Below are 17814 nucleotides of genomic sequence, written 5' to 3' on the forward strand. Positions count from 1 at the left end.
GATGTTGTTATAAGGCTGTGGGAAAAGGCAGAATGTCATCATTCACTTGTATACATCACTTTTCCATATAATAAAAGGTGACCGAGGGTGTCATGGATAATTCCGCTTAATAACAAACGTCCAATAGTTTTATTGTCTGTATTTTCACACAAACTGACCCACCGGAGCAAACAGAACGTTAATAATACATGTTTTGGAGCCAGTGATTGCTCGGTTCATTCGGAACAGTCGATTTGTTCCGAAGACGGAGAGGATGTTACGTCACAATATTTCCGCAGTGCGTCGGTTTTTCCCTGGAAAGATGGCGACCGATACAGCAGGTAAGAGACAGAAATGACCCTTGTGTATGGAATATGGTCACTGTAGAGGTCCGCAAAGACGCTTAAATCAACCTTTAACAACCTGTGGTGGGAAATTCAGAGGAGAATGTCTCGTGGAGGTTAAGATACGTTATTCAAGAAGAGCTAAAGCGCAATACCGCGGCGTGGTTCAATCAAAACAGGCCAAGCAAGGTCTCGTTATGACACAACATTGTTATTTGTATGCTATTTATATCACACAGACGTGCTTTCATAGATCATATTAGCTGTTAAAGGGACATATTTTTATATTGTATAATTTAGTCATACTACGTGGTCTTACTTTATGTATACTTGTTTATATAGCAGTCCCTTAAAATGATTGTGGCAGAAAGCGTGTATCCAAGAACTCCGCTGCAAAAGAAGAAAAAAAAAAACATTTGTAAAATACCCAAACTAGTTTGCTTAACTAAACAAGTCTCCTAGATTGTTCAGGTTGGTCTGTTGGCTGATTTAAGAAGGATTTTGGCAACTTTTCCGCGTGAAGCCAGTTTGCTGACCAAACTTGACCAGTCTCTGAGATCAACTTAGACCAGCAAACCATTTTAGGTGGTTAATGTGGTTTTTTTTTTTTTTCCAGAGATGTACTGTAATTAACAGTTAATGCTATTGTATTCTCTAGTGTGCACTAGAATGCACTGAGACTGAAATACTGAACACTGAATGTTAAACCAGTTAATCCTAAATGGAAATAAACCTTTAGACATCTTAAGGTTTGGGTTTCTTTTGTAAATTCATTTTGACTGTATCCATTCAGTTTTGTTCAGCATGTGAACAGCCTTGAGCAGGAGAATTCTGTTATTGACACGAGACTTATGGCTTTAATAATAACACTCATACAGCTGCTCTAGCTGACCATGTGCTCATTTTGTCATGCTTGTCCTAAATGCTGCAGACCTCGTTTCAATATTGCGTCTGCAGCATTTTTCGTTTGTCTCCTTTATGTAGTTGTTTTTCCCTGACCATATGAAAACGCATGCTGTGTCATCCAATTAATGTCCAATATGTAAATTAAAATAAATTCTCGACCTAACTTGCCGATCAGCTAACAGTTCACAGTATTGTCTGCAAATGCTAACCCATCCTAAACAAATAAGCTACAAAATAGAGTATTGTTTCTATATCAACAGATCAAATGGTGATCTTGACCATAATATGTGTAACATTGCTGAAAGCTTTAATTTTAGTCACAAAAATGTACACATTTTTCTTCTCAAAATGTATGATATTCTTCAGAGTGCATATAATCACTGTGTTTTCTTTGCTGCTTTAGCCACCTCAGAATGGATCCAGTTCTTCAGAGATGCTGGGATCCCTCCTGGACTGGCTGTCAACTACGCTGTGTCATTTGTTGATAACAGGTACAAACAAATCATTAGCCGCTTTTCCACTGTCGGGCCTGTGCTACTGTAAAACCCTTCCTTGACACGCCTCTTTGAAGCAAACGTCACACAACCCCAGCATTTCACTAGCGAGGGGAAAATGAATTAAAAACTATGTCGTAAAATGGACGTTAGTTCCTTACATAAAGACTTAAAACTTCAACATAGATGTTTTATATGATTTACGATTAAAAAATTTATTTCACACAAATGTATTAATTCGTGTGAGCATGCTAAATCAAACTGTTTATCATCATTTCTTAAAAAAAGAGAACACACATACTTTATTTGTGACGACAAGAGTGCACAAAACAACTCCATAAGGGCTTTTAAGTCCAAATGCGACATATAATACTACAGAAAAATACTGACAAACCCTTGTATGTTTCCATCAAATTTCTTTAGAAAGAATAAGCATTGATATTAATCTTCAACGATTCATGTATTCTGAGGAGGTTTGACCGCTATCCCGTCTCACTGTACTGAAACCCAAAAAGACAAATCAAAAGATATAGATCAAATAAATGAAATTTATGACATGCGGATGCAGAAGTCCGGTATAAACAAAGACACATGGAGGAGGCAGAAATATTAAACCAAATAAATACATGCTTATAACCATAGATGATTTGTCTAGGTTCTTCAAGCGGTCTCTGGTATTTTTATAATCATAAAGTGTTCTTATTATAGTGATTGTTAGCATGCAGCTTTTAGGACCACGTATAATACATTCTGCCTCATACGGTGATCAGAATTCCCATCAGGTTGCAATCGTAAGTTAACTCAGACACTCTGGTGTCTGAAAGTGTGCTTTATATTTGTGAGGTGTGCGCGTGTCAAAAGATCAAATCTGATATGGAGTAGGGCTGGGCGATATATCGCATGTGATTGTCACACGCATTTCGTCAGTAAAGCCGGTTCCCTGATTACCGCTAAATCGCCATCACCTGCTTTCAAATGGAGCGGCATTTAATAGACAGAGCCGTAGATCACTGACAAGCTACGCAATATCACGTTCATTATCGCAGATGAATCACCTTCGATAATGAACGTGATATTGCGTAGCTTGTCAGTGAACTACGGCTCTGTATATTAAATGCCGCTCCATTTGAAAGCAGGTGATGGCGATTTAGCTTTACTGACAAAATGCGTGTGACAGTCGCATGCGATATATCGCCCATCCCTAATATGGAGTTATTTATTAAGACGCTATGTTTGGATTCATCAATCAGAATAATTTAATCCCCAATTAAACAAAAGGTGTCCATGTAAATGAAGCCACTATAGTGAAACTGTCCAATTAGACATGAGCTGGTTAATCTGGTTCAGTACAGAATCTATCTCGGTTTGCTTGTGTGCGCTTTACTTGCTGGATGTTTTCTCACCATTATAAACAGTCAAAAGCTGGCCTTCTCTGAAATGTGACGAACAACATTCTTCACAAAAGGTTACTCCTGTACAGCACAACTGGATGCTGTAAAAGCATCAACTACTTTTCTCTTTTCAGGATTCAGAAAAACATGCTCATGGACCTCAGTAAGGAAATAATGATGGACTTGGGAATCACAGTCATCGGGGACATCATAGCCATTCTCAAACATGCAAAGCATGTGTATAGACAGGTGAGTGCAAATGTAAATTTCTAGTATTTGGGTATGTAAAAATTTTGTGTTTTCTGATAACAGTCTAAATAAAGTACAAAAAAAAAAAAATGTTTAAAAAAAAGGTAAAAAAAAAAAAAAGTTTCCTTTTTTTTTTTTCAACATGATTATCCCTTCCTCTTTACTAGTTATCACGAAATCCACATGTACACCTCCTGTCTGAGGTGATTAGTTCACTAGAAAAATTCAGTCTAAGGAAGAGCATTTGATTAAAGGGATAGTTCACCCAAAAATGAAAATTTGATATTCAAAATCCAACACACATTTCATCAAAAAATAATTTTACAAATTTAACACAAAACAAAACAAACAAAACTTTTTAACTCAAACCCTTGCAGTCTATCACTCTAATAATCTAAGTGGATGGGAATCACAGCTAAAACATACAATAAAACAAAACAAACAAAACCGAATTAAACCCTGCGGCTCGTGACGATACATTGATGTGTAAAGACACAAAACGATCGGTCTGTGCAAGAAACTGAACAATATTTATATAATTTTTTTCCCTCTGATTCACGCAACATCTGAAGTGTTAGAACTCTTGTGAACACGCATTTTCAGCAGCAGGGCGTGTGGCATCTTCTTCTTGCTTTATGGCAGATCGCAGACTTATAAGTGCATTACCGCCACCTATCTCTCAAGTGGACCATTGACACGCTATCTACAATCTCAATTAGGAGTTTCAATGCTCCATTTGAGAGAGAGGTGAATAAATTCAAAAATAAATTCAATAGTTTTTGCTATGTTATTAATTGTAACCTTTAGTAATGTGTAAGTAATAGGACTCCCTATATATTTACAGCATTAGCAAATATAAAATTTTTTATCTTCAAGAAAATGTAATTATAATTGAATTTATTTAAAGACAGAGCATCAGTTAATTTAATTTTGAAGTGGATTTGTTATACGTGGAAGCATTAATTGAAGTTTCTTTATCCATAATGATCTATTAAGACATAACTGACTGTGTTTAAATTAATGGTGAATCATAAACAATTTTTGATATTTGAGAAGTGAGTCTGCATCTCCTGTGATGCATCAAAGCCACCTGCATTAAAGCTCACCATTCAAATTAATGCACGGCTCAGTCAAACTGAATGTAAAGTTTGCATGACTGCAATAAGTCTCTCAATAAGTAAAACTGGTTGTGTCTATTATTATAGATATGCAACATTTTAATTATTTTCAAAATAAAATAAAAATCTTAAAATTTAAAAGAAGTTTATACAAAATTTAATAAAGTACAAAAAGTACAAAAGTAAGAAATTAGCAGTGGTTGGGACAGACTTTCAGTATCATCTTCACTTAAAAGTGAAGTTTATGTGAAATAAGCCTGCTCCCGAGCAGGTTTGAGCTAACAGACCTGTTGCTAAGACAGCAACTCTGGGATGTGCTTTGAAGAACCTAACAATCCTGGATAATGTCAAATCGTCAACAATAAAATCCCGCTAACTGAGTAACCCACATAAGAAGAACGGACCCCTCGTCTCTAGATACTGGTATCAGCATTTGTTGATCACTAGAGGTTTTGTCTTTCATGCATACCCATGCATTGGCATGCTTCATTATTCTAAATGTGAAATAATGATCTTTTATCCTCTTAATGCAGGGTATGTGTAAAATGACAACTGAGGCCATTTCGTCTGGACAGACTAGTGTACAGGCAGAACTGAGACGTACTGCTAACACTCGTAAGTATCGTAAGTATTAAGTTGCTTAGCATATATAAATATTTGTACCATGTGTCCTTAATTGACAGTTTCCCTGCAGTTCTTCTACTGGTTGCTCATACAGGGAGTGATTTATCTTTGTTTGAGTGGGCTGAGGCTGTAGCTCTGGTAATGTTCATGTTCCCCTGACAGCTGCCACACGCATGATTGCCAATGCTTTGAGCCGGGACTCTCCACCAAGTACGCCTGCCCGGCACCCTGACAACCGAATTTCAGTAACGGTCTCCAACGCCAGTGCTAAAACAGGTACATGTGATTAGGTTAACAATTAGTGATGTCAAGTTTTTTACTAAATGCAAATGCTAGTCTTATAAAAAAAAAAAGTTTGGGGTTGGTAAGATAATTTTAAAATAAAATACAGTAAAGACTGTAATATTGACACATTAACTTTTAAAATAACTGTTTTCTATTTTAATATATTTGAAAATGTATTTCATTCCTGTGATGGCAAAGCTGAATTTCCAGCAGCCATTACTCCAGACTTCAGTGTCACATGATTATTCTAATATGCTGATTTGGTGCTCAATAAACATTTCTTATTATTATCAATATTTTTGTGAAAATTGTGATACATGTTTTTTCAGGGTTCTTTGATGAATAGAAAGGAATTGAACATTATTTATTTGAAATAGAAACAGTAATGGAAATAGAAACAGACCCCAAACTTTTGAATGGTAGAATACATGTTTGGATTAACTGTTTCTTTAAATGGAACAGGATGATTTAAAGGGCACCTATTATGCCCCTTTTTACAAGATGTAATATAAGTCTCATGTGTCCTCAGAAGGTGCCTGTGAGGTTTTAGCTCAAAATATCCCATAGATCATTTATTTATCATTTTGAAAATGCCTATTTTGAGTGGAAGCAGAAACAAACTGTTTTCGTGCCTGTATCTTAAAATGCAAATGAGCTGCTGCTCCCCGCCCCCTTTTCCAGAAGAGGACGGACACTTTACAGCTTGTACCTCAAATACTCTGCCAAAAAAACATCTGTTTGGTTTTGATTATCATGTCTATCGCACTAAAATCATGCATTTTAAAGCCATATCAGTATAAACTTCTGATATAGTGTTTTCTGAGCGCACACATCCGAAGCATGTGAGTAATAAAGTTCTCTTACATGTCTTATTGTGCTTAAACTGTCAAATACACACAAGATTATATTAAAAACACAGTCGGTTATGTTTGTGAAGATAAACAGCTGGGAAAGAAACCACATGTTTATATTAGATGTGTATTAAGAGACAGCAGTGTAATATATAGTACCTGCTGCTGCCTACGCAGTTATATTACCCAAATAATAAATAAAAACAGAAAACTCTTGACCGAATAACTTTTTTAGCTTTAATTAGAAGACATTTCTTACTTGAATGCTGTTTTTAAATGCTCTAGCGTGAAAATAAACATGGTGGATTATGTGTGGCTCGCTCAGGATGGGGTCTCTGCTAATATGACAGTGTCAGTCAGCGGCCGTGGGAGGGGCCTGAACAATATGACATCACAATGCTCAGAGAATCAAAACGCCATGTCTAATGAGACTGATTTGTTTTAATGAGCATAAAAGAATAAGGAGTAGGTGGATTTTTATCATTGTAGGGTGGTTGTGTTCACACACTGCCAACACACATTTATGTCCAAACGATGTAAAAGTGGATTTTGCATAATAGGTGCCCTTTAAAACGTTCTCCTTTTTTCACCCTCTTACAGTGCCCAGCAAGCCAGCAGATGAAAATGGGTTGCAAGTGAAGCGTCGGCAAGTCACAAGAGAAATTGAGGGGAAATATGTCATTAACATGCCAAAAGGCACAACAGCTCGCACTCGGCGCATCCTGGCACAGCAGGCCAAGAAAGGTGCCCAGAGATAGTATATTTATTGAGTCTTCAAGCTAATATATTATATTGTTGTAATTTGCTATTATATTATATTGCTGTAATTTGAACAAGTTTAAAACTAGAACTGCCTAACTAAAAATTTTAAATGATGAAGATGAGATTGATCTTATAATTTCCCCTTTCTTTGCCACAGCTAAGGTTTTAAAGCGTACGTCAGTGTTTGATAGACTAGGGGCAGAGTCTAAGGCAGACACCACCTCAGCCAATAAGGTGAGAAATTGTATTGTATTGATTTTGTCCATCAGATAAACAAGACAGCAAAAACCCAGACACTAAGAATTGTTTTCTCTTTATTACACACAGTATTGTTTAATGAATGTAACACTACAGTAATATTCATTTCAATAATATCAGTTCATTGCGTATCATGAACCAACAATGAACTGTTTTTTAGATCATTGATTAATCTAGGTTAATGTTAATTCCTACATGTACAATGTTAATTCTTGTTTGTTGATGATGCATTATCTAATGTTGATTTATAAAACTTAAAATGTTATAAATGTATATGTAGAAATTAACATAAACCAAAATGAATAAATGCTGTAAAAATATTATTCTTTGTTCATGATTCCTAATCCTGATGTTTCACATCACTGCATTCCTGGCTTTTTTTTTTTTTTTTTTTTTTCTTTTTTTCATGCAGCAGCCAACAGGTGTGTTTAGCCGACTGGGTAAAGCAGAGGAAGATGTAGCGGTTGGAGAAAAGACTGATGGTGTTGCAGATGCCTTCGAGGACCATGACAGCGACGGTGAGGGCTCAGTGCTGCAGTATGCAGGCGTCCTCAAACGACCCCCACCCACTTCTAAAAAAGAGACTGTTACCTCCAAATCTAAATCCTTCACTCTGCGTCGACTAGGTGCAAAGTACAAACTCCCCTCATTTGAAGGCACACCACCTCTCTCCTCCTCTACCTCCACCTCCACCCAGGAGGGGACACCCAAATTGGGTGTACTGCAGAGACTAGGCAAGGTCCCATCAGTAAACCCTACCTCCTCAAGCCCACTAGTCAGTCAGCCTGCAGACACCCAGGACAGTCGCGTTACGAGTAGCAGAAGCAAAGCCCAGGGCAGCTTTGCTCTGGCCAGCTCTAAGGTCAGTAGTAGCACAGGTGACACTCACGGGGCTCAGATGGATGCTGGGGCAGTTAGTGTATTCAAGAGACTGGGTGCCCGGAAAACCTAATGGCCAAAAAACTGAAAGGGCACCCCTTTTTTTTTATCCAGCTTGCCCTTTTTATAACTTAAAACCCACCTGAATTTCCATTTGAGTGAGTGGAGAAACTCTAGGACCATCCTTGATGGACTGGGAAGACGATATGCTGTACCTCATGGAGTGTAATGAGTTGATGATATTAGGGGAAAAAATGGACAGCTGCAATTTTTTTTAAATGTCAGTGTGGACATACCTGCTGTCCTACTTTTATAGCTACTCTCCTGTGCCCCTTTTGAGTGAAACAGTTTTCCAGAATAAAGGGGTTTGTAATAAAGATTTTTTTAATGCATGGCGCCCAGCATCAAATGCTCGAAATGTCAAGGTTTTTTCCCTCCACTACAGTAGCCAAGAGATGTAAATGAAAGCATGTGATATGTTTACCATAAACACCTCAGCTTACCGATTCCTCCGTGAAGTAAGCTCATGTTTAATGATCCTCTTACCCCTCAGTTTTTAAAGGGATAATTCACCCAAAACTGAAAATTCTGTCATCATATAATCACCCTCATGTCATTCCAAAAATGTATGATTTTCTTTCTTCAGTAGAAAACAAAATAAAGTGTTTTGTTGTTTGTTGTTGTTGTTTTTTTTTGTTTTTTTTTTGATCAAATGAAAGTCACCGAAATGATTTGGTAGTCAATTCTTCAAAATATCTTTTGTGTTCTGCAGAAAAGAGTAAATGGTGAGTCTTAATTTTTGGGTGAACTATCCCTTTCACATTAAAGATTTATAATAAATCTTTATAATAAAGTAAAACCATTTTAATGGCTTAAAACGGCACACATGAGCATTTCCATAAATTCACCTTAACCTGCGGTCACACTAGACTTAAAAAAAAAAAAATGTAACATATTTAAAATGAAAACAAAAATAATAAAACAATCTACTCCCTTTTCCTGCAACTCTGCAAACCTTCAGCTTTAAAGTTTGTTCTTTTTATTCAGCTAAGATTAAGAGGTCACATTGTGATGTGTCTTTCTTTTGTTAGTGACATGTCTTCACAATAGGAATTTGCAGGTCAGAGTTGACCAAACAATTTGACTTTTGATCACCCCAAAATGCAAAAAATCTTTGCATGAGCTTGCGCTTCCGGTCTCCTGCATTTACATGCATATGAATGAAATTGAAAAGTGATGTGTGTCCACCTTTTTATGACCACAGCTGTTACCTTGCTTGACAAAATCACAATCACAATCCATGTGTTCAAGTGTTGTTAAGTTTTACTTGGACTAAGAGAGCAAATATAGCATTGGTGATGCTGTTGCCATGCAACACACGTGGAGGTGGACCCTTATGTATTGTATAAGTTTTCACCCCTGTAACCACTAATCTTGCTGTTGTAATAGGAATTCACCTACACTTTGTGTTTTGTCATGTTTCCCGTTTTTTAATAAGTATTTTAATTTGAAGCATCTCAAAAGCAGAATGATTTACATTGCTATGTTTAAGGAATATTAAGAGAGATAAAACATTTTAACTGGGTAAGTTTATAAAATATTGATGAAGATTATTTGTCTTGGGACTAGATTGAATACAAAAGGATAAAACAGAAAAATCTTGAAATGTTTCTTTTATGAACTTTATAAAATTTTATGTAAAATGCATTGTTGATAACATAACTGGCTTTTGGAGCATATTGTAGATATGTTTTATCACATTTATAGTTAAAATTACAACCCTGCAAGTTGCACTTCCCTCTTTACATAAAGTGGTTTTAAAGAGATGGTCTTTTTTTCATTTATGTGGTTGTGTAGCAGAACATTAGCAAGTTGATGAATGAGGGTCTGCAATCATTTGTATGAACCACCAGCATTAATATCCTGCATTCTTACATTTAAGATTTTTACTGCATAATTAGTTTGATAAAGAATGTTCCAATACAGAGATAATGAAGTGATTTTAGTTCTTATTTGAAACTGATGTGAGCTTCCTTTAATGCATGCTCTAGTAAATGACGCAGATGGTGAGGACTACATAAGCCCTTATGTCTCCAGTGTTGCAGTACACTGAGCGATTTGTAAAAGGACTTAAGCAGTTCATCACTGTTCAACATTTGTCTCTTAATGCTGACTCAGTTTTTTTGTTAGGCTGTGTTATTAATTTAGTCTAGATATGTATCTGCATTACAATTTATAACTACACCAAAAAGATTTATTTGTATTTTTATGTTCTTATCAACTTAATGCATGAAAGCAAATTAATAGACACTTCTGGATAACACCATCAGTTTCTTTTTATTAATGACCTATATCTTAACAAACCTGCCTGGTCAGCCTTTAGATGGATGATCTCTTCAGCTTCAGCAGACTTCAAGGAATAGTTTGATCAAAAAAAATAAAATTTGCAGAAAATACACAACAATGCAGCTTTTCACTAGACGTTAATTGATGGACTGGAGTGATCTTTATATCAGTTGTTTTGACACTCATTCTGATGGCACCCATTCACTACAGTGGATCCATTGGTGAGCAAGTAATGTAATGCAAATTTTTTCCAAATTCGTACCGATGAAGAAAAATGAATCTACATCTTGGATGGCCCATGGGTGAGTCAATTTTAAGCAAGTTGATTTTTTCAGTTTCAGCTCTGGGAAAATTAATCATTCAAGCGCCCAGGGAGACTATTTCCACTTTGATCTGGAACCTAATTTAAGGACACATTTTACATGCTTCATGCATGTCTTTTTGTCCTGTCCTGGTCTCAGCTGATTTAAACTATCAGACCATTGTGAACCAGCAACAAATCAGCCACCAGCTGGTCATCTCAAAGTGGTTAAGTGGTTTTCAAAGTTTTTATTTTTATTTTATATATATATATTTACATCGTAGTTGATCAACCAGCTAATGACCATCTTAGACCTGCTACCATGTTCCAAAACACATCTACCAGATAGGTTGTGTTTCCCAACAGGGTTTTCTACACAGTGTTGCGACAATGGCCTGCCTGTGCTTTTTAATAATAATGACGTAAAGATGACCAGCCTTTGCATTTTTTATTCATATTTGGCTTTACTGCGTTTTGAGATTTACCGCTCCTCTTTGATGTAAATCGTGTTCCACCAGCAGCAGCATCTCACGATTAATTCTTCCCATAATGCCTCGCGTTAGTGCTCGTTGGCGCTGTCTGTGGTGCTGAAGCTGCTATCGCCAGCGGCAAGAGACCTCCTGCTCCAGCATCACCTCTGAGCAAAGGCGTTACGCGCTGGTCAGCGAGAGACAACCGTGATCACCTATTTGTTTATGTTCTTCGTGTCTTTTAACGCGTTTTAATAGTCGGGAATCTTTAGTGTTGAATTTAGCTCCCCTTGTATCCGTTCGCGCTTGTGTTTTTCGGTTCCTGTTTGGCTCGCATCCTTTATGCACAGCACGCTGCTCCAGCCCTTAAAGAAAACACAGGCATCCGTGTTGGAACAGCATGGCTTCCTGAGCGAGATGGAAGCGAAGCAGCACTCGATCAAGAGCTTGAAAAGCTATCCGGAGGCTGGGGGCCGGAGTCTGGCGGCGGCAGCGGGTGGGGACGTCGGCGGCGGAGGTGGAGGGTATCGCGTCGGCGGCGCGGAGATGGAGATGGAGGCGAAAATACAGAAAGCGATCGACTTCAAACTGGAGGGTCACCGATGCTACAAGGAGAAAAAAATCCGGGAAGCAATCGGGAAATATCACAGGGCGCTGCTGCAGTTGAAAGGGATCCATGTCGTCGACGGGACCACCGGATCCGAGGTGAACCTCCTGAACCAAGCCGCGGCCAAGCTGACAGAAGAGCAGCGGCGAGCGGTGGAGAGCACCGAGATCGAATGCTACGACAGCCTGACAGGTGAGACTCCGAGTCCCGAGGAAACAGCCGCTGTCATTGTGCTGAACGGCTCGCGGGAGGTTGCATGAGGCTAAAGATAAGGTGAAGGTGTTAGAGGATACACAAAGGGCTTTAATATAAGTCTAATTCCACAGCAGGAAAATGGATGTGTTTTATAAAAACAACACTGAAAACAATCAATAAAGCCACTTTTTGTGCTTAACGACCAGTTTGGCCTTCTTTGTTCATGAGCCAGTGTCATAATAATCCAAGTTCATTTAATTTTCTATTTAATTTTCTATAAAAATCTATTTTAATACGTAGCCTACTAGTAAGTGCGCTAATCACTTCATTTTTTTTACTTGCCTTTCAATTCAGTATACAACCAAGGATAGCTTCTATAAACAGTTACAACAAAATAGCTGGTTTAGTTTGTAGTAAACCCGGAAGAAAATAAGCGCGTTCGAGACAGATTCCATCGGGAATTTGTTTGGGTTGTTTTTGCAATAGCGATTTCAATTTTTGAGAAAAATAACGTGTTGTTAACACTACTCGAAGAGGTTTTAGCGCAAAACCGTTTTGTTTTATATAAAGACTACAACTAATGTGAGATTTGTCATGCACATGAACTCATTTCATTGTGGTCTTTGTAGAAACGTGTTAGCTTGTTTTTGAAACACAACAGCTTCAAAATTGAAGCTTATGGGAATTTTAAACACGAAGCAAATAAAAGCATTATATGGCTTCTAAATCATAGTCTAGTGAGTATCATTTTATTATGGCTATGTGTAGTCAATACATTCTTTTATTGCGTTTTCAGTCTTTAAATTACAAACCCTATGTGATTATAGACCAATGCATATTGTTTCCCATATGACATACACTCTGTTAGTTCAGTTGTCGATAAACAGGGGATAACATAAAAAAAGATCAGAGATTCCAGCTGTGTTTGCTCATTGGAAGAATTTTGGTTAATACTCATGCACATCTGCTTGATCTGGATGGGGGTGATGCCTGGTGTTCATGGTCCTTGATGTCTCTGGTGGTCTCACATGGTGGTCGATTTGAGGTTTGATTTGAATGTCACAAATGTGGCAAACACTTCAGGCCCTCTGGGGGAAGCATTAAGGCGTGAAAGAGAGAGAATGGAAAATTTCACCGGCCACCACTGCAAAATTTCCATTTGTTTGAATTCCTTCCCACAGTCACCTTCCTTTGTTTGTCCTCCTGCAGTCATGATGATGAGGGTGAGCTGGAAATATATATAGAAATTATATAAATGGCTATATAAAGATGCATTTTATAGTTACATACAGTGCTTAGGGCCTCTGAGGGTTGAGATGCATGTACGTAGGATGCAGACAGAGTTTTGCATTTCATCCAGCTTTTGTCAACTGTACTTCTTTTAAATAGAGACGAGCTGTTGTCATGGTTTGTATGTCTTGAAATTTCATGTGCAAAATCTTTAAAGCTAATTTCTCATCTGGTGATGTAGTCACAGTCAAAGTACAATCCTTGATCCATGATACAACTGATTTTAACTGCTTGTTGTAAGGTGCCTACATGGCGTTGTGTTTTCAACAATCACGTGACAAGTAGCCCATTGCTTGTGTGCTGTTGCTGGCCTCAGCGATTGTACTGGGGGGGTGTGGATTGCCATGTAAGGGCAAGTAGATGGGGGAGGGGGGGGTGCAGTAGAATAGCCTTCTGTGCGATCTGCAAATCTGAATGATGCTGTTGTGTGTGTGTGAGTGTGTGAAGTAAAGGGCCTTCTAACCATGGTTTGTTCTGACAAGGCAAGGCCTTCCATCTGTATTGTTCAACTTCAGCCAGCCACAGCAACTTCTTCAGCACTCTTTTACAAAGCCTGCTGAGTCGTCTCTAGCAAACACACGAGTCTTGGCTCGGCAAGGTGTCATAAGTTAAGCTTGACAGGTCCAAGAGGCCATACAATATACTACGTCTGAAGCTAAACTGAAAGAGGAAGATATCAAAACATGAAACGGCTGAGCAAAGAGATGTTATGAGAGCTAGCTTGCAAGGAAATAAAGGCGAAAACCATTTGTACTGTTTAAATGAAAAACAAAAATCAAGAAATACATGTGGCAAGTACAGTACAATTACCTAACTTTGTCTGAACAGCAAGAAGATGAATGGTTAATTTGCCATCCTTATTTATAATACCATGTCTAAGCCGTGCATTTCCAAGAGGACAGGACAGCATTTCTAAGTGGGTTATGCCTACATTTGATTGAAACTTTTTTTGGTAGTGCAGTTACGAAAGATACAGAGAAACTCTTTTCAGCACACACCTTGCATACCCTGTCATAAAACTGAAGATGAAAAATATAAATAGTAATGTATACAGTATCATATATAGCTGTTATCTTACATCATCTACTTGCCAAACAGTATTCATTAGACTAACATGCTCTTCAGTAGTGTATGGTGGGAAGAGTGTGCGTTTGTTTAATGTGTTGTGATTTATATTGCATTTTGTCTAACCACTGTTCATTCGAGGCAGTGCCATATATAAGCGCTGAAACTGAGAGCTTGTGAAATCACTGTGGAATAAAAACAACACTGTCATTTTAGCACATTTCAAGCTGTATTATCATAGATAGCTTAGACAATAATGCTAATGCAAACAGAGTAAAGCTGTTTGGATACGCTTTTTATTTTATTGGTACTCACAAACCCAGCTGTTGTGCTTTTATCAAGCTCATGTTTCAACACATTTTGTATTCTTATCATGTTTTCAAGAAAAGAAAAAAAATCTAAGCATATTTAAACAAGATAGATTTTCTTGAAAAGCCAAACTGCATAAGTTTGGATTCAGTAATATTAAAAGAAGTCTCTTACGCTCACAAGACTTCAATTATTTGGTCCAAAATGCAGTAAAAATTTTAATGTTGATGAAATGTAATTATAATTGAATGGCAAAGCTGCATTTTCAGCAGCCATTACTCCAGTCTTAAGTGTCACATGATCCTTCAGAAATAGTTAATATGCTGTTTATTATTATCATTAAAACATTTAAATGATACATTTTAAACATTAAAACTGCCTAACATTTTTGTGGAAACTGTGATACGTTTTTTTTTTTTTTTTTTTTTTTTTTCAGGATTTTTGATGAAAACAGCATTTATTTTAAATAGACCCATTTTGTAACATCATAAATGTCTTTACAGTTACTTTTGATCAGTTTAATGATTTTTTTTCTTTTTTTTTTGAGAATATTTCACTTTCACAGTTGTTTAAAAATATTTATTTTAATTATTTAATTGTAAAGGTATGTGTTAAGTTTAAAGTTTTATTGTTTTAAGTTGTTTTAAATCAAACAAAATTTGCGTGTTACACTTAATGGTGTGCTTCATATTTTTTTTTATCACTTTTCAAATATAAATGCTAGAGTATTCTTTTCAACACAAGGCTTGTGGGAAATTATGTGAATCATGTGTCTATATAACGCTTGTTGACCTTTTGTTCTCTCATTACAACGGATCGCGACAGTCAATGAATTTCTCAACCCTGATGTCCAATTAGAATAGGACGTATTAAAATGAAATCAAGACTTTCTCTCTTTCACTCCTCTCTCTCTCTTTGCCTGGAGAGTCCAGATAGGGGTTGCATTACATTCATCAACTCAAGGAAACGTTCTTATCACAGTCCCAAGAGCCAAATGCTTAAAAAGGAAAGAGATATTAAAGACTTTTTTTCACCTGCCAGATCTCTATGTCTAGAAGACTTGCTGATGTGCATTAGGTTTGAATAAAAGGTAAAGGGAAGAAGAAGCGTGATGGACGAAGTGTCTTTGTTAATTATTGTGGTGGTTGGCCAGCAGAGACAGCTGGTGCCAGGTCCGCAGATGGCATGGCATCGCCACAGGGTTCCTCTGGGCACAAGCTTTACTTACTGTACAGTACACTGTATTATGTTATAGCGCTTTGCCACGGCCGGGGGGATGGAGGAGAAAATGAGAGAGATCATAAAGTACTGGATCAGAGGAGGTTTGGCAGCGTGTATGTGTGTGTGTCCGTGGATATGCAGAGAGAATGCATATCTGCTTACATTTTCTAGGTCTGTAGAACCTGAACATGTTGTTTAGGTCCCTCTGCGCTTTCCTGCTGAAGTTGTGGGTCATTTTTCATGGTAAGAAGATGGCCACCAAAGCCAAGAATGCATCCATAAGAACTGCTGTCACTGCAATAAAGGCAGTAAGGGGAGGAATAGGAGCACTTTAGTCAACCTCGGCTAATATTAAAATGTGTAGTTTTGCTGGCTTGCGTTGAAAGCATATTTCTAATAGATGTTTGCTTGTCCAAAACAAGATACTGACCAAGAAAACGTTGACTTCAGAAGAGCAAAATTTCATTTTTATTGATAAATAAGCAATAAGTAGGCTACTGGCAACTTTATTTGAATGATCTGATCTTGATGTCAGATAGCTGATATTTCAGTTTTGACATCTCAGAGATGAGCTCTGCTACTCAAGCTATGGAATAATTATTAATTAGTATTGAAAGATAATATTAAAAATGTCTGAGTGAAATAAAACTGGCTTGATATTATATCTAAATGGCAAATCAATGTGGAACTTCTACAGACCACACAACTAAAAATCAAGGTGAAGAATATTATAATTAATACAATTTCACTTTATGGTCTCATGATAAGTTTACATCAGCACAAGCTAATAAACATTAATGTGCTCAGCCTTACTATGTAATGACATCACAAGCTGCTCATCTTTGGCGAGAGACTGTTATATGAATAATACAAGCAATATTTATTATAAAAACAGGCAATGTCTTATGATGCTGAGTCATGTACTGATGCTTGTTTGCAAGAGGGAGAGAGGAAGCACACCCCGGTACATCAACACAATGCTAGTCCTCCCTCAAGATAATCTCTCTAAGGGCCACTTAAGATTTCTCTTGACCTGAAACACTTCTGTGTAAAGGCCTTATTGTAAACAGTTTAGTGGAGTGATGTAGAAGCCGCCGTAGTGTCTCGAAATTAAAGGGATAGTTTAAAAAATATATATATATATATTCTGTTATCATCTGCTCACCCTCAATGATAAATTTTCTCTGTGATGTTGCATTTTAATCTAGGATGCTTTTTCTTATGCAGTGCCGTTGTTTTGGGGGAAGCTCTGCACCTGAAAGCCCTGCATGTGAGCTTGCACATGTTTATGTGTGAATATGTTTTAAATAGAGTAGGTTAGAGCTCCAGATGGTTGTAGTGATGCTGACAGCAGCACACAGCTCCAGATGCAGCCTTTGTGTGCAGGATTTAAAATGAAAACCCTGAAAAAGTCTGCTGTTGCATTCTTATTCCAGCGAGAAACAGGATGTTCCTAAAAAAAATAAATAAATAGGTACAAAGTATACTGAAAGTGGTGTGGGTGAATTAATGGTTGATGTAATGGTTGAAAAAAAATTCAGCCTCATGTAGTTTTCAAAGCTGTATGCCTGTATTTCCTCTGATTTTACTAGCTTTACAGTACAATTTTACTGGTTGCTATTTGGTTGCTTCAGTGGTAGGTGCAAGCAGATTGAAGGAATGCATACAAATGAAATTGTAGTTGTACAAATTCATATGAATTTCCCACCAGTTCTCCAAAACGTAAAATACTATAGTTACAATTTGCCCTCAGAGGGTGTTGGGAAAACAGCAACCAGTGCAAACTTCAGAATTTCTCCTTTTGCGTTCCATGAGGTGAACCTGTAGTGCAAATAATGACAAAACTTTGGGTGAACTATTCCTTCAATGT

At 37.3% G+C, this 17814-nt stretch overlaps 2 protein-coding genes across 5 annotated transcripts in view; both read left to right on the forward strand.

Moving 5' to 3' along the window:
• The first annotated feature begins 205 nt into the window (after positions 1 to 205).
• On the forward strand, positions 206 to 8446 carry LOC109110163 (uncharacterized protein C19orf47 homolog). 4 transcript variants are annotated; one of them, XM_042775125.1, is made up of 8 exons: positions 206 to 320; positions 1633 to 1720; positions 3249 to 3363; positions 5015 to 5105; positions 5268 to 5381; positions 6842 to 6985; positions 7161 to 7237; positions 7674 to 8446. In XM_042775125.1, the coding sequence occupies exons 1-8, from the start codon at positions 254 to 256 to the stop codon at positions 8211 to 8213; spliced, it is 1236 nt and encodes a 411-aa protein (XP_042631059.1). In that variant the 5' UTR covers positions 206 to 253; the 3' UTR covers positions 8214 to 8446. The 4 variants fall into 4 exon arrangements, with proteins under 4 accessions (XP_042631059.1, XP_042631061.1, XP_042631057.1 ...); XM_042775127.1 differs by having other exon boundaries at positions 207 to 320; positions 5015 to 5096; XM_042775123.1 differs by lacking the exon at positions 206 to 320 and adding an exon at positions 327 to 512.
• A 2682-nt stretch (positions 8447 to 11128) lies between these two features.
• The window catches only part of LOC109110164 (tetratricopeptide repeat protein 9A-like), a 29188-nt gene continuing 22502 nt past the window's right edge, over positions 11129 to 17814 (forward strand). The window contains exon 1 of the mRNA XM_042775130.1: positions 11129 to 12056. Coding sequence (XP_042631064.1) covers positions 11600 to 12056 — 457 coding nt within the window. The 5' untranslated portion in view covers positions 11129 to 11599. The remainder of the gene's footprint in view (positions 12057 to 17814) is intronic.

Source organism: Cyprinus carpio, chromosome A18 (assembly GCF_018340385.1).
Source record: "Cyprinus carpio isolate SPL01 chromosome A18, ASM1834038v1, whole genome shotgun sequence".
In the NCBI taxonomy this organism is placed as follows: Eukaryota; Metazoa; Chordata; class Actinopteri; order Cypriniformes; family Cyprinidae; genus Cyprinus; species Cyprinus carpio.